At 40.0% G+C, this 24,702-nt stretch overlaps 1 protein-coding gene across 1 annotated transcript; it reads right to left on the minus strand.

Moving 5' to 3' along the window:
- Positions 1-520: 520 nt before the first annotated feature.
- On the minus strand, positions 521-22,510 carry LOC141918127 (protein fem-1 homolog C). The gene is made up of 3 exons (XM_074812193.1): positions 22,389-22,510; positions 21,068-21,797; positions 521-6,156 (listed from the first exon to the last, which is right to left on the minus strand). The coding sequence occupies exons 2-3, from the start codon at positions 21,609-21,611 to the stop codon at positions 4,847-4,849; spliced, it is 1,854 nt and encodes a 617-aa protein (XP_074668294.1). The 5' UTR covers positions 21,612-21,797; positions 22,389-22,510; the 3' UTR covers positions 521-4,846.
- Between the last annotated feature and the right edge of the window lie 2,192 nt (positions 22,511-24,702).

The raw sequence follows: 24,702 nt of genomic DNA on the forward strand, positions 1-24,702 counted from the left end.
TTCCGTTCTCTAGCTGCTTTTAATAAGGATCTTCTCATACTTCTTCTCTCATCCTTGGAGTATTCTATTCCTCTATTTTTTTAAAAAGAGACTTCAGAAGCTTTAAGGAGAAAATTAATTTGTGCAACTTTCCTGAAAAAGTGTCTGTTGCTTACTTCTTACCAGGTCTTGCTAACGACTTTTATGCTATAAATGAAAATTACTGTTTTCACAGAGTTAATAGCATGACTAACTGCATTTTCTAGAAACTGGAAAAATAATGTCTCCTGTATCATCAATTTAAGCCTTTTCTTTACTATTAACCCACTAAGAATTTAAAGGCTTGGCTGGACCACCATTTTACAGACAGAAAAGAGAATTAAACATGACATTTTGTTTAAGGTACAATTCTTAATGACATGAAGGTCAAAGTCTAAAGCTGTAGCATTCACATATAACTATTTATACTCAACAGAAAAAGCAGCTTACCAACCAGTATTGCAGTAATCCTAAAGTAAACAGATATACAGACTCAGACAGGTGTTCTCCAAAACATATTTTTAATGTAATCTGCATTTGGAACCTAAACAGTAAGAACAGAGAAATATGTTTGTTATTCCTTTTTTCATTACTGTTAAAGCTAAATTACTTCACGTAAAAAAGAAACTGCAGTATTTCCATACACGGCGCTAGCCCTGCATAGGAAGTCTTTGTGATAGAATGGAACACGAATACATTAGTTAAAACCAAACCAACAACAGCTTTTCATTCTGCCCTCACTGAGGGCTCAACAGTTACTTCCACACTCAAAGCCAAAAGATATGAGCAGCCTAATCAATTCCCCCCAAAATTACCTTGAAGCATTAAACACCAGTTGGCTTCATTGTAGTCACAGAAGATAGAAATTAGTGTTTAGTCTACTTACTCACATTTGTCAACATCTTAGAGTATAACAGGCATTCCACTCTATATTTGAAAGCATGAGGAACTTACTTCAAGAGCAGTCATATCCTGCCACTGTCACCTTGCAGTTGATATAAAACGTTTAAGAGGCACATTTCCTCATAAGGTTTTTATCTTTTTATAAATTCTCCTGTAAGGATTTTGCTATAGCACTCTATTCCTTTTTTAAACTAGTGTTTTCTAAAAACGGAAAGAGGTTAATTTTAACCAGTTTTAAAACAGTTGTTAAAAGAGAGCTCTTTGGGGACTTAGGAAATACACAAAATTACTTCCTATCCAGGGACTGTTGTAAGTATATATGGAAAACTAATTGCACTGTTGCCTTGCATTTCAGAAAGCTTCTTTACACTGCACTTAACAATCAGAACAGAGACACCACAGACAGCTGGAATCTTGTTACCAGCTTAAGTGATATAAAAATACCAACACAATTTTAGAATTTGTTAAGAAAAGCATTTAATTTTTTTATGAGAATACTCTTCTACTTCCTGGTTGAAGTATTTCAGATGAAACCCAAGATCTTCTAATCTAAGAAAAACTGCTTCAAACATTTAACCCCTGCCCCAAAAACACAACTGCAGAGGTCTCAACAAGCAAGGAGGTATCAGTCTCTCTCTAGGGAGCCATACCTGGAAATTGTTTAATTAATTATAAAACCTGTTTCACCCCTGCAGGGCATACATTTTTTTCTGCAGTGTTCTAAGCATTCTTCTGCTTTAGTAGCTCAGAAGCTATTTTCATCAGAAAAAAAGCCCACATAGGAAGAAAGGAGAAGAACAGGAAAAGAATGAGTTAAAAATATGACAAAAATAAAACAATTCTTTCTGTTCTGATCGCTCTTTAGTTCCTTGTCCTTACGACAGTTTGAGTAAAGCTAGCAACACTACTGCATTTAGCATCAACATGTTTCACAAAAATAAACTTATCCCCATCTCTGAATATTAACAAAAGTAAGAATTAGGAAAAAAATCTGGTCCAGAAAGTTGTTATCTATACTGAAGTGGAGGCAAAACTGGTGTGGAGACAAAACTCCACACCAATCAGGGTCCAAGGGGGCAAAATACTACTACCCATTAGCACTGGCCTTAGTGGCACATGCATTTCAGACAGGGCCTGGTGTCCCAATCCTCTCTCCTCATCAGCAAATCCCTAACTAATCCCTAACACATTACCCAGCACTGGCTCTGAACCAATTTATTTCAAAATTAAGAAAAATTAAACAGGGTAATATAAACATACAGAGCTAAATCGAAAGTGGCATTAAATGCATGAACTCATGCACCTGGATACCTAAGTCCAAGTACCTGTTAATATAAGAGTTCAGCAGATAGACTCATCACCATGAAAAATTAACTTCTGCATGGAGGTAATAGACTTTGGGAATTATGCACATTGGACAGAACTACATACAATAAATCTGTATGTCCTATTAAATTGGTTTGTTTTTAAAGAGTAACTAACAGAATAAGCCTTCCTTGTAGCAATTTTCACTAATTTACATATACTTAATAGTGATATGTTTTCTCTTTTGGGAATGTTTTCCATTTGAAAATTTGCTAACAACAATTTTTAGATTGTATTTCTGGACTAACAATGTCCATCTGATTTTAAACAGGATATTTAACAGTTATAAAGACAGAAGTTGAAACTACAAACAGTAAAGAGCAGTACAGATTTCACAATATAAAACTCTAAAAATCTCTTTCTCTATGACCTGTAGAAAAAGAATTATTTTTATCACTTGAAGTATAACGTGGATCATTTCTAGCGTGGTGTGATTTGCTGATTATACCTACTTACAGAGTAGTAGAAAAGCATAAAAATAAAATTTCAAAAATCAAACTGCATGTTGATGACAACTTGGGTGGGATGTGTTTTAATCATTACAAATCAGAAAAATTCAGCCAATTGAATAGAATTTTACTTCTGTGTATCTGCAAGAGAAGCTAACAGGGTTTCCTCATTCTCATAATTTCATACAATGTAGACATGGCATGGGACAAACAGGTGAAAGTTGCTTCAAAATACAGAGCCTGAAAGTGGCAATACACAAACATCACTGCTTTCAACATACCTATGTTTGAAAACATCCCCATATTTTTCTCAAGAATGGCTAAGGTAGTAGGCACCATGCTGTACACTAACAGGAACACCAAAACGGCCCAAAAGCAAGGAAGAAATATTCTTATATGCTCCCAAGACACATTCTTCCTCAACTGAATTCACAAATGACAAAAATGTTCCAACATCAGCTTAAAAAATAAAATATTAAAAAAGATCCCCCTAAAACAACTTTAATTAATTTGGCTTCTAAATATCTCTATCACTGACAAAAGGCCTAAATCAGCTTGTTGAATTTCTGGAGCAAGAACTCCATAGGTACACTTACTGCTCACCACTGAAATGAAACATCAAGTAAAAAATATCCAATACGCTAGACCACTAAACTTGCAAGTAAACTGTATTCTATCCAACAGAAATTTCACTTTAAGACATTTTCAGGGCTGATGTGCCATAATAAATTCTACTATTAATCAACAGTAAAGTGCTGAATTATATTAATTACCTGAATCGCACTCATATTTATGATCTTCATTTATAGATTTCTTATCAAGTCAAAAGAGCCCTTTCTGTTGTAAAAGCTAAGCTGTTGTGCAAATATTATAAAAATAGGTACTTCAATTAGGAATTATATATACACAACAGAACTTTTACTTTCTGTTAAGTACAGCTGACATAGTAGAGATGAAAAATCCATGCAAGTATTTATAAAGATACTTAAAATGAAGAAGAAAGGACACTGCTATAGAACTTCCAATACCCTCGCATACAGCCACTTACTATATTAGATGATATCTAGATCTGGACTGATAAGCATCATGCCACCAACATGCTTTAGTTTCTTTTGTAGCTAGAGTTGATTTGTAAATTTTAAACTACAGCATACATTTGATCTATTTCCCATTAAAGTGTATCATTAAATTTGAGGTTAAACTTTGAGCAAACTTCACATCTAGTCACATAACCAGCACAAGCAAGACATCAGTGCAAAGGGGAAGGTGTCAGTTGTACGTAATGAGAACTCTTCCCCTAACTGCACGATGCAATAAAACGATTTTCAGATTTAAAGTTCAAGAGGACTACAATGAGAAAAAGCGAGATTTTCTTCTCCCAAATTTAAGACAAACTTCCAGAGGATTGAAAGGAAAGCAATCTCAGTTACAGCCGTCAAAAAAGTCAAACCCAAGTTTGGAGAGCTGATAAGTAACTCCAAAATTCACCATGCTATAAAGACAGCATTCTCAAAAGAGCTCCAAACAAACTGCAAAACAAAATTGGCATTTAAGTTGAAATTGGCCAAGTGCTGCATAGAAAAATGCTCACACACAACAGTCATGTTTAAGCCAGTGCATAGAGAAGATAAAAGCACTTATGGTAGTTGCAAATGTTAACAAGTCCATACAACTGGTACAGTTTAGCAATGAGTTCATAGAAAAAGAACAGAGTAAGAGTAGAAACGCTCACGCTAAACCAAAAAAAGATGACATTCCAACTGTATAAAATCCACATAAGAGTTATAGTAAAAAGACATCAGTGGAAAATACTCAACTCAGTCCCAAACACCCAACAGGCAAATAAAACCAGAATAGACAAGCCTTTGGCAAACAATTTTAAGAGTCTAAATATGGCATTACATTTCTAAATAATCCACAAAATATATTATATGGCATATTCATATTAAATACTGGGTAACCAACTCTGCAGATCTGATGCTAGCAACGCTTTAGCCAATGAGAGCAAGATGGAGCAAGCCTAAGGGAACGCTGGTGTATCACAACAGTGCTCAAGGAAAATATTGTCACTGAATCGTGCTTCAAAAACAGTACTCTGGGACTCCACACTATCATCTATGGAGCAAAACAAAGTTCCCTAGTTTTTCAGGGATGTGCCCTGCATAGCATATGTTATGATTCACTATTACACGAGCTGCAAGACACTGCAACGTAGTATGATTTATGGGCTGGATTAAATTTTTTGCTATTTCCTTCTCATCCAGCATATCACTAGCAGTTTGTTTATGTGAGTTTGTGGCATCAAAGTGTGAACCTGACTTGATAAGAAGGTTCATGATGTCTGGATGGTTGTTCAGTGCAGCAATGTGTAATGGACTGTTGTTATCAGAGTCTCTGACATTTACATCGGCACCACATTCCACCAGGATAGCAGTAACTTGTAGAGATGGGAATTTACAAACTGGGTAGCGACCCACACATGTAGTATTATTGTCAACAGCAAGGTGAAGTGGACTGAAGTTATTCTTCCCTCTAGGCTGAAGCTTAAGAAATTTGTAAATAGTCTGTTTCTTAAAATGCTCCTGTTCTGAGCTGCAAGGTACTTTCTCCAGTAAGCAAATCAAATGCAAAATGATGGAAAGGGCTTTGTTCAGCTGTATTGGATCAGGAGGACACTGGGTTTGTTTCATGGCTCGTTCTATTTCAAGAACACTTTTGCACAGTATACCCATGAGATCATCAAATGTGACAGTGGTGCCTAGCAGTCCTTTTGCCCTATCCTGCAGCATGAAGGAGAAAAGTTCAGCAAATGATAGTAAACTGCTGGCTGTCATAGGGCTCAGTGGATCAAGATTGCTCTGCTGCATGTCCAAAGCATATTTCCATAAGTTGATGCAACGCTTGAAGTTTCCAGAGTCTGCGTAGACAGCACCTCTATATCTAATATAGTAGGATGTATCTGGATGAGAAGGGCCAAGAATGCGTTCTCTAATTAACAGTGCTTGCATTCTCATTTCATCCGGGTCTGCAATAAGATTTTCTAGCTCTTCTGAGCTGTTTACCTCTTTAGCATAACCATATGCCATAATTAGTGTCGGTGGCACAGGTTTGCTCAGGATATTAGTCCTATCACTGTACCTCATTTCCATAGCTCGCATCCAGTATTTCAAAGCACCAAGCAGATCTCTCTTTTTGTCCACAAACGTTGCTCCTAGAAGTTCCAGAGCATTTACGCGCTCAGCTTTACTGGTCTGTACATGTTGAGTGAGAAAGTCCACGATATTTGTGTGGCCTGTCACACTAGCTGACAGAAGGGGAGTCATTCCATAACCATCCTTTTCCATTTTAGCACAATACTTGAGAAGCATCTTCATGATCTCCAAACTTCCAGATTCTGCACAGTCATGTAACGCTGTGTTTCCTGCAAGAGAAGAAACACAGTTACATAAATTGTAATCAAATTATAGTCCAAACCCCTTTACAATAAAAGTTAAAAAAAATTAGTTAAAAATAGTTTAAAAACCCCAAACATTAATACTTTTTTAAAAAAATAGCTGTTTTGGCATCTATGGACTATATGAAAGGCTTTGATGACAAGTCAAAATATTCAAGATCTGATTAAATATCAAGGCTGCCAGGCAGTTATACAAATCAAAATGCTTGATATTATTGCCTGAAAGAATTAAACAGGTTTTAAGGACATTTTTGTGTCATTATTTGAAAGAAACAATTAAAATGGAATTCTCCACTACATAAAAGCACAGGAGCAGGCAATTCCATTGTGTCAGAAGTCAAGCAAGTGGAACAGAAGAACAGCTTGGCTGAATAGGGAATTCCTTGTGCAGCTCAAGAAGAAAAAGGAATTGTATGCTCTCTGGAAGCAAAGTCAAGCTTCACAGGAATGTTACAGAGCTGCAGTTCATATATGCAGGGAGAAGACACAAAAGGCCAAAGCTCAATTAGAGTTGAAACTGGCCAGTGTTGTGTCAGACAAGAAGGGCTTTTTTAAGTACGTTAATAAGCAAGAGGAGTTCTAAAGAAAACATTGGATCAATTACTTGTTGAAGACAGTCACCTGACTAATAGGGATGAAGAAAAAGCAGAGACATTCAATGCTTCTGCCCAAGATGCTGAAGGCAAAGGTGGGGACTGGGAGAAGGAAGAACCACCCACTGGAGAAGATCAGGTCTGAGACCATCTAAGGAACTGAAGGTGCACAAGTCCATGGGACCTGATGAGATGCATCCATGGATCATGAGGGAACTAGTGGATGAAGTGGCTAATCCACTATCCATCATATTAGAGAAGTCATGGCAGTCCAGTGAAGTTCCCACTGACTGGAAAAGGGGAAATGTAACCCCCATTTTTAAAAAGGGAAAAAAGAAGGACCTGGAGAACTACAGGTCAGTCAGTGTCACCTCTGTGCCTGGCAAATCATGGAGCAGATCCTCCTGGAAACTATGACAGGGCACATGGGAAATAAGGAGGGGATTGGTGACAGCCAACATGGTTTCACAAAGGGCAAATCATGCCTGACAAATCTGGTGGCCTTCTACGCTCGGGTTATAGCATTGGTGAATAACAGAAGAGCAACTGATGTCATCTACCTGGACTTGTGCAAAACACTTGACACTGTCCTGCACAACATCCTTGTCCCTAAATTGGAGAGACATGGATTTGATGGATGGACCACTTGGTGGATAAGAAATTGGCTGGATGGTTGCACTCCAAGAGTTGCAGTCAATAGCTCAATGTCCAAGCAGAGAGCAGTGACAAGTGGCGTTCCTCAGGGATCGGTGTTGGGACCAGTGCAGTTTAACATCTTTGTTGGCGACATGGACAGAGGGATTCAGTGCACCCTCAGCAAGTTTGCTGATGACACCAAGCTGTGTGGTGTGCACAACACACTGGAGGGAAGGGGTGCCATCCAGAGGGACCCTGACAGGCTTGAGAGGCGGGCCCATGCAAACCTCATGAAGTTCAACAAGGTCAAGTGCAAGGTTCTGTGCAAGGCAATCCCAAGCACAAATACAGGCTGGGCGATGAGTGGATTGAGAGCAGCCCGAGAAGGACTTGGGAGTAGTAGTGGATGGAAAACTATGAGCCAGCAATGTGCACTCACAGCCCAGAAAGCCAACCACATCCTGGGCTGAGTCAAGAGAAGTGTGGCCAGCAGGCTGAGGGAAGTGATTCTTCCCCTCTACTCCGCTCTTGTGAGACCCCACCTGGAGTACTATGTCCAGCTCTGGGGCCCTCAATGTAAGAAGGATGTGGACCTGCTCGAGCAGGTCCAGAGCAGGGACACAAAGATGACCAGGGGGCTGGAGCACCTGCCTTTTGAGGACAAGCTGAGAGAGTTGGGGTTGTTCAGCCTGGAGAAGAGAAGGCTCCAAGGAGACCTTATAGTAGCCTTCCAGTACTTAAAGGGAGCTACAGGAATGACTGGGAGGGACTCTTTATCAGGGAGTGTAGTGATAGGATCAGGGGTAACAATTTTAAACTGAAAGAGGGTAGATTTAGATTAGCTATAAGGAAGAAATTCTTTATTGTGAGGGTGGTGAGACACTGGAACAGGTTGCCCAGAGAAGCTGTGGCTGCCCCCTCCCTGGAAGTGTTCAAGGCCAGGTTGGACGGGGCTTTGACCAACCTGATCTAGTGGAAGGTGTCGCTGCCCAGGGCAGGGGGTTTGGAACTAGATGATCTTTAAGGTCCCTTTCAACCCAAACCATTCTATGACTCTACGATATTTTTTTTTTTCTGCCTCAGTCTTTAATACTAAAGATAGACCTTGGGCTGCTCAGTCCCCTGAGTCAGAGGACCACAAGTGTTGGAACAGTGACTTTCCATTTGTAGACACTGAAATTGTAAAGGTCCAGCTGTATCAGCTGAATGTTTGCAAGTCTGTGAGGCCTGACAGGATTCATTTGAGGGTAATGAAGGAGCTAGTGGATGTTATGGCAGGACCCCTCTCGCTCATCTACCAAAGGTCTTGGGGGTCACTTCTGACTGGAAGCTAGCCAATGTTAGTCCAACTTATAAGGAGGACACAAGGAGTGACCCAGGAAACTACAGATCTGTTAGTCTAAACTCAGTTCCAGGAAAAATTATGGATCATACTGGATACTATTGAAAGGCATTTAAAGAACAATGCAATCATCAGGCACAGTCAACATGGGTTCACAAAAGGAAAGTCCTGCGTAACTAATTTGATATCCTTCTCTGATAAGGTCACCCACCTAGTGGATAAAGGAAAGGTGGTGGATGTAGCTTTTCTGGATTTCAGTAAGGCTTTTGATACTGTCCTTCACAGCATCCTTCTGGACAAGTTGTCCAACCGTGGGATGAGTGGGTTCACAGCCCACTGGGTGAAGAACTGGCTGCAAGGACAAAGCTCAAGGGTTGCAGTGAATGGTGTTACATCTGGCTGGTGACCGATCAGCAGCAGTGCTCCTCAGGGCTCAATCCCAGGGCCAGTTCTGTTCCATATATTCATCAATGATCCAGATCCAGGAACTGAATGCACCATTAGCAACTTTGCTGATGATACCAAACTGGGAGGTGCTGTTGACTCTCTTGTGGGACAACAGAGTTGCAGATCTAGAGACCTAAAGATCCCTTGCAGAGGGATCTAGATTGGAGCATTGGGCAATGTTCAATGGCATGAAATTTAAGAAGAACAAATGCCAGATTCTGCACCTGGGTTTGAGTAATGCCGGGCACGAGTATAAATTGGGAGAGAAGTGGCTGTGGAGCAGCCTGGCAGAAAGGGTCTGGGGGTGCTGGTTGACAGCAGGCTCAACATAAGTCAGCCATGTGCCCTGGCAGCCAAGAGGGCAAACCTCTGCATCCTGGGGTGCAAACAACACAGCGGAGCCAGCTGGTCAAGAAAGGTCATTATCTCTCTATATTCAACATTGGTGCAGCATGTAGTTTTGGGCCCCACAATTTAAGAAGGACATGAAGGTCCTTGAATACATCTGGAGGTGAGCAACAGAGCTGGTGGAAGGGCTGGAAGGCATGTCCTGTGAGGAACAGCTGAAGACTTTGGGCTTGTCTCGTAAGAAGAAAAGGAGGCTGAGGGGCAACCTCACTGCTCTCTACACCTTCCTGAGGAGGGAAAGTGGAGAGGGAGGTGCTGATCTCCTCTCCCTGGGATACAGTAACAGGACGCACCAGGGGAGGTTCAGTGTGGACCTTAGGAAGCATTTCTTTACTGAGAGGGTGGTCAAACACTAGAACAGGCTTCCTAGAGAGGTGGTCGATGCCTCAACCCTGTCAGTGTTTAAGAGGCATTTGGACAATGCCCTTCATAACATGTTTTAACTTTTGGTTAGCCCTGAAGTGGTCAGGCAGTTGGAATAGAGGATCACTGTAGCCCCTTCCAAATGAAATATTCTGTTCTGTAAGGGATTTTGTATCTGCTTTCAAGTATGAAAGAGAAACTGAAGCTTGCTATCTCCATGTTGTTTCACTTTTCCCTTCTTTTGTGAAATTTCCCTTACTATCTATCTCCAGCAATGATTAAAAAATGAGTTCCTATGAAAATTAAAGCTGGGCTAACACAACATTGGCTTTGTTTGTCTCTACAGTAGAGCTTTTCCTCTCTCTGTCTGCCAACCCTTTTTATTCATGTGTTTTGAAGCAATAATTTTACACAACAGAAAATACAATCCATCACAACAGGCCCCTCATCTCAGCTGGAGCCTTTGAGAGTGCCAGTATATTCTGAGGGAGCTGGATGTTTTGTCAAGCACATGTGTATACCCAGACAAGCTGTTAATGCTTTCTTTGGTCTTTATCCTGAAGTTCCACATTAATCCCTCTGTTCCTCTGGTTAGGATTCCCAAAGCCAAAAATAAAAAAATGCCTTCAACACACAACATGAAGCCATCTATGTTATAAGTATCTTATTTACATGCAGATTATTTCTCATTAACATGACATTGCACAGTCTTGTAAATAAAGGCACTCCAATTCTAACACCATGTGGAGAAATTTCTAGTAAGCACTAGTGCCACCTGTTTGAAACCCTATTCACAGAAAATAAGAAAGCAAGCATTGGACACCACAGTTAAATATTTAACTATTAGGCTTCAACTAGGTGAAAATTTTGCTTAACTTCAAATATGAGCGCTTCACTGGAGGAAAAAGAATGAGATGGAGACAAACTCTCCTGGTTCCCTCCCAACATAACAAAATCTCTTATGTGGTTGACTGCTTTTAAAATTACACAATTTAAATCTATCTTGTTCTTTATATTATACATACTACAGATTCAGGTATAGTAATTTTTCAGCCTCCCACTACATTGATATGTAAATTATTTACAGAAAGCTCATGTAAAAACCCACCCCCCCCTTAAGATTTCTTACATCATTAGCCCTGCAAATTCCAGTTAACCGCCCATCAGATCATCAGTTTCTGTTACAGTCAGCAAGTTTCCACATTCACAAATGAGACCTCCTTTTCTAAGTGTTCTCTGTCCATTCATAGTCATCAGATTTGTCTTTTAAAAGTTGAGACAGAAGTCTCCTGAAATGTCCTTATTTGCATTTTTGGTAGGCTTTTTTAATGCCAACAGAACAGTGATTTGCAGTGCACTTTGCTGCTGTATTTCTAGTCTGTAATAGAACTATGGTGGGTTAGGAAACAAAACAGTAGCCTTGAAATCTTCAGCTCATGTTTGAGGTAAGTATGCATTTGTATAGTCTACTGATCTAAACAGCTTCTACTTATTTTCATACACTTTATTTTTTTTTTCCAGGCTCTGATCTCCACACTGTGCAGTTCACTCTTTGTACTAAAGTATTTAGCTAATGAAACTCAAATCATGCCATCAGAACTCAAGCACCTGTGATCTGTCTTAAAAGCTGAACACTGTATAGAAGTAAATTAAAACTAAAATAGAGGTAAAGTATTTCTGCTAATACATTCTGCCAAGAATATGTTGTTTATACTAGCTTAAATATGGGAAATTCAGAAGCAAAACATTTGAAGTTAGTACATGTATAGTATATAAGGAAAAAAGATTCATACTTATTACATACAATTCAGAAACAGAAAATTTGTTCCATTTTCATTTCAATTGTAAGAACCTAATGTAGGTCTATACATATAATTTTGACATCTAGCTTTTATATATGTGACTTCCCAGCACACTTCTTTCTAACAAGACACAGTAAGAAGATATAAAGTTGAAGAAAAAACACAAAAGCAAAACCTGGTCAAACCATAATGACTGTCCTCTGAATTCAATACCCACTTGTTGCCTTCAGAACCAGATACCTTAGATCAACAATGTAGACCTCTATTCTGTTTCGAATTACAGTTTATAAAGTAGTAGCTTGATTTTACCTTCTGTTTACAAGCCCCCGAGATAAGATGTTCATCCAATGCTTTTGCAAGTTTTGGTATGCAGAAAAGGTAGTCTGTAGAGACTCAAGGTCTGTTTATATGAATTTTTTCTTATGGGCACTGGGCATTTTGCCTTGGTTTCCCCACTAGTATTCCAATCATCCCTTCCTCACTCTTTCTCTTCTAATCTTTCACTTCTCAAAACTTTACATGTAAATTGGTCTGCTGCTTCTTCCTTGAACATGTTTGTGGACCATCTCAAGAACTGACAGCACATTTCAAGGACTCTGTTGCTCTAAATTCCAGCATCCAGAAGAACAGTACTAAGGAGGAACGGCAATTATTCGGGACAAGCTGAGTCTCAATCCATGCTCAGCAGATACCAAAATTTAGGTGATACACTAATCAAACTCATACAAAAGATGTGTAAAAAGTTATTTTCAAAAGATTATGACTCAAGTTTAACAGGTTTTTGCAATTATAGCAGAGTTGTGAACATATTTTGTTCCCTCAACCAGTACTTTAAGTGCAAGTTCCAAACATTTAAAAAAAACTCACAGAAAATATCAGATTGTTTCATTAACAGTGAACTGAACTTGCAAAATATTCCTTTCCTGAAACCAGGCCAGTGATTTTATTATAATTTACTAACAAGTAAGATGAGGAAGACATCCCAACACAAAGTGGCACCTGAAATTATCTGTTAGTTCAAGATTCACAAAGTTAAATCCAGTTCATGCAATGGCAAGTGATTTTTGATCTTTAATGCCTTAGGCAATTTTTATCTCTAATAGAGAGCATTAGGTTAGCTATAGGTCTGGTCACACTACAGTCTCTACCAAGACCAACAAAATTTCCAATTGCAGGAACAGAGATTTAACCAAATTTAGATGGATTAAAAGTTTGGTGAATTTGGCATGCATAGTTTATCAACTCTAATTCCCTTTGTCATTACCACAAATCACAGGCCAGAAAACTGTTGATAACTCAGTATTGAGGAGCATGAGATCCTTAAATTCCTAAGATGGGAAGGTGTCAAATGCAGACAAACATACAAACTCACCAACACACACACTTTGTAAGTCTTCTGGCTATGCTGGAGAAAGTCTAGTTAAAAAGCAAGTACAGCAGTCAATCCAGAACTAGAGACTGGCTGGTTCCTCAGACCTTCTGCACTCAGTGATGAAGACAAAACCAGATGCATCTGGGTGTTGGCCGAGCCACCAGTTAAAATAGTCATTTCAGAGTGTATTCAAGAGAGCTCTGAAATACTAGACTTGACATCTATTTTTCATCTTCAAGTCAATACTTTTCAGATATTTTAAAAGTTGTAACATAAAAGCATATTAATGACAAATAAGCCAAAAGGTATTAGTAACAAAGCTCTTACTATTGCTTCACCATTTTGCTGACTTAGGCAATAGGATCAATGGCAGCTATTCACATTACACACTGTAGATCTATCACTGTATGATGTTGCTCTTGACACTCTTTTATCAATTGCCAGGCATATATGCTGTGACACTAATACTGAAAATGTCCACACAAATTAATCTTGGCCATTGTCTGGGTAAATTCAGGTCCAATCCAACAGTATGTCATTAATCTACAATGTAGCTATGCAGAACATGTGGAAATATGCTTAAGACTCCAAGGAATTTCACTGCTCTGTCCAACTGGATGTCCTTAATTTTAAAAAATGGGGGTTTTATTTGTATTACAATTACTGACTTAAGCTTAAACAGCTGTTACTGAGGACATATCAGAAGTAGTGTAATTTTTTAGCCACTTACATTGTAGTAGCCCATAGAATTAAAACAACCATAGTTATTTTAAGCCATGTGCAAACTAACAAAGAGAGGCCAACACCATTAAATTTTAGTGGCTGCACCTCACTTAAGTTTAACTGAATGGGACTGCTACAGTAGTGGAAAGGATACCTTGTAAATAAAGCAAGCTTCCACCCACTAGAAGTGGGCACAGGTAGACAGATAGTTGAGAGCTGCCAATTTAAAAAAAACATAGACCCCAACCTTAATCAATAACAAAATTACCAGCTGTCTACACCTAGCAAGTATCAAGCCTTAAATTTGAGGAAGAACTTGAAAGAAAACATGGCAGTGGCCTTAATATCTAATTCAAAGTAGATGTTCCACATATTGGCCAGGAATTAAATAGTTCAAATAAGTATGGTAAATCAACCATTATTCTGTGAACTCACTCATCCATTTAGAAAACACTATACTGTCTATAGTGACAGGAATAAACCGTGGCTTAACACAATTCAGCAGTTCAATTTTTGTAACATTATTTATTCAGTAACAAACTAAAAATCAACATTCTGTCTATCACTGTATTAAAAAGGAAAAAGGCTGAAAATAAGTCAAAGTAATTTGGAATTCATTCTCTTTGATAAGCAGTTTTCCAAGGGACACATACGAAGATGTTGGTCAAATTATGTTTTTAAAGATGTGAATGATTATTTCAAAACAATTCCATTAAATTTTCTTAATCCATTTTTAATTCCAAAATGATCTGCAGGAATTTAATCACATATAGAAGACAGCTAATATTACAACAACATGAAAGGCTCATCATTCTTGCACAGAAACAAATTTGGACTGGAAATGTTTTGGTAGACACTACACTGCTCTGCTAGAAAGTGAGTGCCACTATACTATATTGCTAATACCACTTACAAACCATTTCCATCCATATAAAAGTCTACTATTCACATTACCTAATAACTTCCTCTAATTAAGAACAGCAACAAAGAAATGGAATAAACCCATCTCCAGTCCTTCCAAATCTTGCAACTACAAATCAAGGAAAAAGGTATGGTCAGTTGACACCATAGGTTAATGTTTCATTCCTTTTGTTACAGTCCTTTAAAAGTGGTCTGAACATTACACAAACACTTCATATATCACAGAACTAATTATCTAACTACCCACTGTTACCAAAAGCTTATCTGAGTGGGGGGTGGGCATTCAAATTCATAATGAGGACATGTTTTCTATGTCAGAAGCAAGTAATTCCCAAAATAGACTGGTAGCTTTTGACATGGGAATGAAATAAAATGAAGCAATGACATGAAAAGTGATTTGTCTTGATTTGCACCCAATTAAGTATATCCACTTCCTAATTCAAAATGCTTTATCAAATTTCTGTGTAGTAAAATTTACATTAAAATTTAGTATCAATATTATTTCATATCCAAGATCTTTAAACATAAGAGAAAAAAGATCTAATTTAAATGACTGACAACTATGTAAAAAATTAACCATGTGCACATATTTTTGCTGCCTTACAGATGAAATCAATCTTTTTTATAAAGGTGAAGTTGTTCATGTAACATTGATTTTTTTCCTAACAGAACACTTGAAATAATTAAGTCTTCCAAGAGTTTTACTGATTTCTTTAAAAAATGTATTGCTACATACATACAAACATGGACAGTACACAAGAAAAGTGTTATACATCCCTACACTTAGTAAGCATGACAAAGAAAAACTAAAACTATGTCTTCCCATTAAGAAGAAAATAAGTAAAATTGCAAAGAACTGCTAATCTCAGCAAGTTATTTTAATCTAGTTTCCATACATTGTAATGGAATAATTGCTCTCCTGCTCACCAAAGAACTTCATGAGAATTTGTATTATCAAGATTACCTATACAAAGCATGCTGTTAATCACTTAATTTCAACACAAACTCCTTTTTACTTGAAATTCAAGAATTTATTCCTTTAAACTGTATCTTCCTTATTTTATTTACAGACATTCCTACTGAAGTTCAGTTTCCACATAGCATCACACACAAAATATTTACAAAATGCAGTGTACTGCACCATATAATATTGATCAAAAAAGGCAAAAAAAACCCAACAGAAAAAGGACGTAGAACACTTAGAGCAAGGGTTTATTCACATGGCGAAAAAGAAAAAGAAAGGAAGCTTTGTTTTGTTTTTTAGTTTGGTTGTGTCCCCCCCCAAATGAATCTTGGCAAGTAGACAAGACAGACAACCTCAGAAGAGAACAAACCTGTCTGACTCCTTAATGTTTACTGCAAGAGAAGATTAATTATTTTTAACACACTAAACCACACTGATCATAGAGAAAAGAGTGTGAATCTCTAATACCTCTATTTCTGGGTCTGCCTAGTCTGTAAAAGATTTCTTTCCCTTACCAGCAGGTTTTAGTGTTACACCTTCCAGTACCCCACATAAATGACAATACTGAAATAGCACTAGCCCTTGATGCAGTACTACTATATGTATAACCCTGATACAGTGCCCATAGAGACTGAGGTCTGTATTGCTTCTATACTTCCCAAAATGAGGAAGCAAAGTCAACAAGCCTTGTCCTCCATATTATTTTACAAAGCTATTCTAATCAAATACTGTGCCAGTAGAATTCAAGAACAAGATTTTGAATCATAGTGTTACTTGCAATTTCAAAATACACAAATCCCTCCAACTGCTACAGTAGTATGAAGGATCATAAATTACAAAGAATGTCTGGCTTGCAACCAAACATTCCTGTGCAGATCTCAAGAGACCCCCAAAGGAACACCTAGTCCAGCAGTTCTTAGGAAATTTTCTAACACTCAGGAGGAGAAGAATTAGTTTTTTGGCTAGCAGATGAGTCTGCTAACTACAGAAGAGGAACAGTTAGTGAAGACCACTAGCAAAAACCACAAATATCCAAGGTGATCTTGAAGAGCAAGAGACCACATAACAAGAGCTGAGCAATGGAAAGACTTACAGGCCATGTTCAGAAAAAATATCTGCCTTTCAAGTCAATATTTTGGAAGAGAGTCCTTATTCCCTGCACCACTACATTCAGACCATCCTGGCTATCGGCACCTGTATCTATAATTTAACTTATTATTTGCAGAAAGGAAGGGAATGAATCTCCATTACTGCAGCAAGTTTGGTGGATGAGGATAAAGCATAAGACAAATTATCAACCTATGCATTGCAGATTTTCAAAATGCAAGATCTAAGGGTCCTGTCTGGAGTTAGAACATAAGTATAAGGTTCCTTTAAAACGATCTGCATGCAAAATAATTTTATTGGGGCAATTATATGAAGTATTTTATTTTAAATATAAGATCAAACAAACACTTCCCCAGGTACATTCCCAAGAGAGCCCAAATCTGTATTTTGAAGGCCCAAAGACTACTACCACTTGAACTACAAGAGTAAGCATTTCCCTCCCAACACATAGCAGCCCAACGAAGACTGTGCACAGAAACACATCAGTGAAACACTGTATTCAAGAATCCAGAGGTCTATTCTGAACACGGTAAGGGAGCACCACTGTAACAATAGATCATTGGCAGGCTTTACAGTGCAGCAGAACAGAAAACTGCTTGCAGCCAACACACAGAACATCCTCTTCATCCAGCACAAAGATAGGTCTGTGCTTCACTTGAGGTTTAGTTTTATGGTTATACCTCCTGAAAAAAATCAGGTTTCTGCTACCATTCCTCCTTTTAACAGAGCAGCATAAAAGCTTTTAAGATCTTAAAGAGTGGTAGGGTTTTGGGGGGGGGGAAACAGAAAACAACTTGCCATTTAAGATATTATTATATACCAGTGAAATTTACTAAGCTTTGTTCTTTTTAATCTGCAGCTTCCTAAACCACGAGTAATATACTGTAGAAGCCTCTGAGTTAGGAAGACAGCGGTGAATTAACTCAGTTTGTAAGTGTTGCTTTTCTACAAAAAAAAAAAAAAAAAAAATATATATATATATATATATATATATCTTTGCTGTTTTGCACAATTCTAAGAGAAAATAAACCATACTTCCTATCCCAGGAATCAATTTTCCCCCCCTCACTAAAACTGTTCATGTAACCTAAACCATTTTTTAAAAAATCCTTTGTTTACATTTTTGTTGCCTATGTGCTTCATAAAAGTTTGGGAAAACTGTGAAAGTTCAGATCTGCAAAACAGTAGAAAAAGACAACTAAAGATTCATACTTTAAATTCAGAACCATCGGCCATCTTTCACAGTATAGCACTTAACTACCCCAAACATCGTTACCTTCTTCTTCACCAGCATCTCCTGTGAGACAGTGCCAGACCTACACTCTTTACCTCAGTGTAGCATCTTATCTGACTCAGACTCTGAAGTCTTTATGAACATCTTAAATCATTTCCTAGCTGTACTTTTGCACTTGCACAACTGTCTTTCAAGAATCTCTGCATTCTTAATTTTTGTAGACCAAAACTCAGTTGTGGGATTCTGTCTGTATTTTAGAAGCAGTATTTCACTGCGTGTTTTCACCTGCTCTTTTATAGCCTGTCTCAGTTGTCACCCAGACTTTTGGATGCTTGTGAACTTAACTATTTTTTCATCTCGAAGTATCTGGATTTTTCCCTGGAACTGTCAATAACTGAAAACATTTTCATATCTTCCCCAGGTCTAGATTTTCCTGGCTTTTAAAATGTGAATAAAGTTCTACCTTGCCATATGAAAATCCAGTGGAAAAACACAAGGAATAGTTCAAATCATTTAGCCCTCCCCCTCCACTTTTAAGAATAAAACTGGAGAAGAATCTACAGTAATCTCCCATAACAGCATGTCTACTGAAGTTATATGGTTTTGGTCTTATAAGGAGAGTTGTAATTTTAAATGCAGCAAAATTTACAGTAGCTAAAGCTTTTACATCTTTCACAGCACAGGCTTCTTCACACATGGCCCAGGAAGGGGCCTATCTAAAAAGAATTCAGATACAAGGATAGCAACAACTTTTACTACTCAAAACCAGAGCACTCGGGTTCTGTGTGTATCTCTATTACAAAGTGTAGACACACTGTCAATTGTTTAGTACACAGCAGGGAGAAGCAGAAACTGAAAATAATACACAGAGACTTTGAGGTGGAACATCACAACACCGAATGAATCCTGTTGGAAATACTAATTTTGAAATTAATAAGTACTGAGCATTCTTGCAAAACAAAGTTGAGAAGGTTAGGTGTTGAGCCTCAGCCACTGCAATGTCCATACTGTTGCAATACTTACGGCTACCAGTTTTGCTCAGTTGTTCTGACCTTCCACAGCTAACTTTCAGGGTTCATAGTATTTTCTTTCTCTCTACCTCACTGCGGCTTATTAAATAAATAAACTTCAGAGATCAGAGTGCTTTAAGATGCCAAAGAGTATGCTCATGTTATATCAGAGGGGATTTCCACATATAAAGACATATTCCACATACTTGACCACAGATATCTATTACATACACATGTCCATTTGTATACATGGAAGTTCAAAGTATAATCCAACTTCTTTTAAATTTAATTTAAATAAGGATCAATTATACATTATGAACCTTTGCTCATGTGCCTGGTTGTGAGTCACACAGAAAATAAAGGAAGCAGAGAGAGAAAGGAATTAAGATAGAGAAACTGAGAGCACTGAGAAAATTGTCAGGAGTGCGTGGCTGCCACTCAGTCATTTAAACAAAGACAAATAACACTAATGCACTAGCAAAGTGAATAGTAAGGACCCGTAAAGTAAGCCTTCTCCACCAATACACAAAATGAGGGGGGAAAAGAGCAGCAGAGATACATCTTTTTCCCTGTTACATGAGATATTTAACAGGCATGCTCTGTTCATATGTATCATATAAAGGGATAGGTTTAAAACTAAAAAAAAATACATACTTTATATTTAACTTGTTATTCCAAGAACCCTGTCTAGAAAAATGACATTTTTATCCTATCACAAGTCCATGATGATTCATAAGCAACCTTAAATGCTTACAAAGGAAGATTTATTTTGCTCTGCCCACCTCTATGACAAATCCGTAGTTTAGCTTTCTTTACATTAAACCCACATATCTGCATGATTTGCTGAAAAAGGCATATTTAACTGAACAACTTTCCCAAATACTATCCTCATATTTGACATTTACCAGTATCATACAATAATCTAGACACAAAGTATACTTGAACAGAAATAACTATAAGCTATAGTAACTATACTGTTACAAAGATAATTAAAAGAAGAAACGGGCAGTGGAAGTATCACACGACAAAAAGGTTTATTAGCAGATTAGTAATATATATATATATATATATATATATATATAAAATAAGCTACTGAAACAGAATCCTGGCTCAGTGAACTAAAAAAATAACCATAACCTGCAATAATTGGTATGCTTTTCAGGCAAACATCATACCCACATATAAGTTTCAGATGTAATAAAAAACCCAGTGGTTAAACCACATAATTATGATCACTGCAAAAACGACAGAAATCTTCACTTTGAATGGTAACACTAGGGTAATTGTAAACAGGGGCAAAGAGATGTCCTTCGTGATCTGTGCACCACTAGAAGTCCTTCTGTTTGGACCAGAGTTACCTGCAGCTTCGTTTATTTAATCCTAATATATCTTTTTGTTTACTAACACTGCAAAAAGGTCCAAAATCAAAGGTCCAAAATTCAAGAATCTGGAGGGAGAGGAGGGTGAGGAGCAAAGTGGTTATTCACTTAGAGCATAGGAAAGAATTTTTCCCTTTTAGGCATCTTTCCTTGTGCTAGCCTTATTGGCACAGGCCAGTTTTATGTACAGTATATTTAATTTGTTAAGAAACAGTATGAAAAACAAGAATATACACTCATATTTGAATACGTTGCTACACCAACCTACTACAAAGAGGAGTTCTCAGCAAGTTTATTAGCTTTTTGCACATACATATACGTGACATTTTGTATGACTAGGTCCTTTTAAGAATTAGGGGTTTAAGATTAAAATGTATCCATTTAAAATGAAATTATATAACCAGTGTTAACAAAGGAGTACACTGAAAAAAAACAGTAAAAACATAGCTAAACACACTTTATCTCTTACTCATCCACTTTATAAGGCTAGAAGAATATTTTTTGTCAGTCTCCTAAAGATGGGTAAATGAGTAACTCTCCCTCTATTTAGCACAAGGAAAGTCAAAAAATAACTTACCTTTAACACTTTTTCTGTTAACATCGGCTCCTTTTTCAAGTAAATACTGCGCAATTTCTTTGTGGCCTTTGTAACACGAGATCATCAAGCATGTATGCCCATGACGGTTTGATACTTCCAGGTCTGCTTTGTGCTCCACAAGATACTTTACTATTTCCAGGTGGCCATCAAAACAGGCAGCTCTAAGTGGCGTTGAATTTGTCAGAGTTGTATTGTTGACAGATGCACCACGATCTAACAGACACTGAACCACCTTCAAGTGGCCAGCTGCCGATGCTGCCCATAATGGCGGAGCCCCCTCAATAGTCTCACCATCAAAATTCACCGAACCACCAACTTCTATTGATGCAGAGCAATGGTCCAACAAGTATTCCACCATGTCAAGGTGACCATAACGGGCCGCCATCAGAAGTGGTGTGGCACCATTGGTTTTCTCTGACATGAGTAGGGCTACCTCTTCCCTTGTTTTGCTTGCCAGTAACTTGGAAAGAAGCCGCAGCTTGCCATCACGAGCTGCATTGAACACCGCTGTCTTTAGATCCATTTAGTCTGTACCTCTTTGCTTCTAGAAGGATACACACCTTCCTTTTTCAGAGTCAAAAGCTTACGGGAAACGCACAGCCCAAACAGAACGTTCCCAGCTTCTTCTCAGATCAGTTTGATCTACATGGGACAACATGGAGACTCTGAACAGGGTCCTGACAAAGCACAGGCCGTGCTTGTTATAAACCTGCAAGAGAACGAATTCTAGATGTTTTTAGCTCCTACTTTCCAAACAAGTAACTGCAATTGTATTTTTCGACAGCTATACCCAAACAACTCGTTGCTGTCGTGCACTGACGTCCCGCCGCCTTCCTCAGGACTCTCCCAGGCTGCGCAGTGTCCCCTGAAAAAAGCTGGTGGGGAACAAGGGGTTGACCCTACCAGTGTGTTATCCATACCAGCCGCATAAGAATCTTCTTCTCCCTTACCCTACCCCCGACTTGTCCTAAGGTTTAGCTTAAGTAAAAAGCACCCCCCGCTCCCCCAAGGAGTCCCGCAAACACGCACCCCACGGGGGAAAGCCAGGCGGGGAAGGCGACGAACGCCGCGGCCGCCACGCTCTAGCCAAGCCTCAGGCGGTGAGGAGAGCCTGAGACTGCCCTTTCCCTCACGACCACACTCAGTCCGCCCAGAGGCCCGCCGCCCTTCTCAAAGCGAGCCCCCTCCTCCACCCTCCTTCTCCTCAGGGCCCCAAACCGCTCCAGGTTCCCTCACGGCCCGCCCCGGCCTGCCCATCCGCCCGAAGCCGGCCAGAAAGGGCCACCGGGCTACGGCTTACCTTCCTGGGGTTCTATCAGCCACCTCCCGCCGCAGCAGACCTCACAGGAAAGCACCCACCGCCGCCGCCGCCCCCGGCGCCCCGTCCAGCTCCTCCATGACAGCCTACCCCTCCCCACCCAGAACCAGCCTTGTGCCCGCGGCGCGGCGCGGCGCAGCGCAGCCTCCTGGGCGCGGCCGGCACCAATCAGAAAAGGGCGCGGGCGCCCGCCAGCCACTCGCAACGGGGCTGGGGGCGGGACTACGCCGCCGCTCAAGGGCGGCGGAGAGTGCAGGAAATGACCGCTAGGGGGCGGGCGGGAGAGCGCGCGCGCACACACACACAGACACACACACACACACACACACAGCGACACAGACACAGACACACACAGCGACACACACACAGACACACACACACACAGCGACACACACAGAGCAACACACACACGGACACACACAGACACACACACAGACATAAAGACACACACACAGACACACACAGACACAAAGATGCAGACACACACACAGATACACACACAGTGACACACACACAGACACAGACACACACACACAGACACATACACAGACACAGACACATACACAGACACAGAGACACACAGACACAGGCACACACACAGAGACACACAGAGACACACAGACACAGACACTGACACACACACAGACCACACACAGACACACACGCGCAGAGACACAGACAGATGGACACACACACACACACACACAGACACACAGACACAGATGCAGACACAGACACACACACACACAGACACACACACACAGAGCCACACACAGCCACAGCCACAGCCACACACACAGACACACAGACACACACACACACAGACACACACATGCACAGACACACACACAGACACATACACAGACACACAGACACATACACAGACACACACAGACACACACACACAGACACAGAGACACACAGACACAGACACTGACACAGACACACACACAGACACACATACGCAGAGACACAGACGGGGACACAGACACACACAGACACATACACAGACACGTAGACACAGACACACAGACACAGACACAGACACAGATGCAGACACAGACACACACAGACACACACACAGAGACACAGACACACAGAGATACACACACAGAGACACACAGACACAGACGCAGACAGACACACAGACACACACAGAGACACACAGACACACACAGAGACACACAGACACACACAGACACACAGACACACAGACGCAGACACACACACACAGATGCAGACACACACACACACCCAGACACACACACACCCAGAGCGACACACACACAGACATACACACACAGACACAGATGCAGACACACACAGAGATACGCAGACACACACACACACAAACACACAGAGACACAGACACACAGACGCACACTGATACACACAGATACACACACACACACACACACAGGCACACACAGACACACAGACACACAGACACATACACACAGACACACACACACAGACACAGAGACACACAGACACAGACACTGACACAGACACACACACAGACACACATACGCAGAGACACAGACGGGGACACAGACACACACAGACACATACACAGACACGTAGACACAGACACACAGACACAGACACAGACACAGATGCAGACACAGACACACACAGACACACACACAGAGACACAGACACACAGAGATACACACACAGAGACACACAGACACAGACGCAGACAGACACACAGACACACACAGAGACACACAGACACACACAGACACACACAGACACACACAGACACACAGATGCAGACACAGACACACATACACACACACAGACACACAGACACACAGACGCAGACACACACACACAGATGCAGACACACACACACACCCAGACACACACACACCCAGAGCGACACACACACAGACATACACACACAGACACAGATGCAGACACACACAGAGATACGCAGACACACACACACACAAACACACAGAGACACAGACACACAGACGCACACTGATACACACAGATACACACACACACACACACACAGGCACACACAGACACACAGACACACAGACACATACACACAGACACACACAGATACACAGACACATACACAGACACACACAGACACAGACACACACGCACGCACAGACACAGACACACGGATGCACAGAGACACACGCACAGACACAGATACACAGACACCACCCCCCCACCCCACCCCCACCCCCACCCCCCCCCAACCCCGGTGCCGCACCCCTCTATAGCGTGGCTGGGTGGTGTTACGGGCCGGGGGCTTATTCCGAGGTTCGGAGCT

This window comes from Strix aluco, chromosome Z, assembly GCF_031877795.1.
Source record: "Strix aluco isolate bStrAlu1 chromosome Z, bStrAlu1.hap1, whole genome shotgun sequence".
Taxonomy (NCBI): Eukaryota; Metazoa; Chordata; class Aves; order Strigiformes; family Strigidae; genus Strix; species Strix aluco.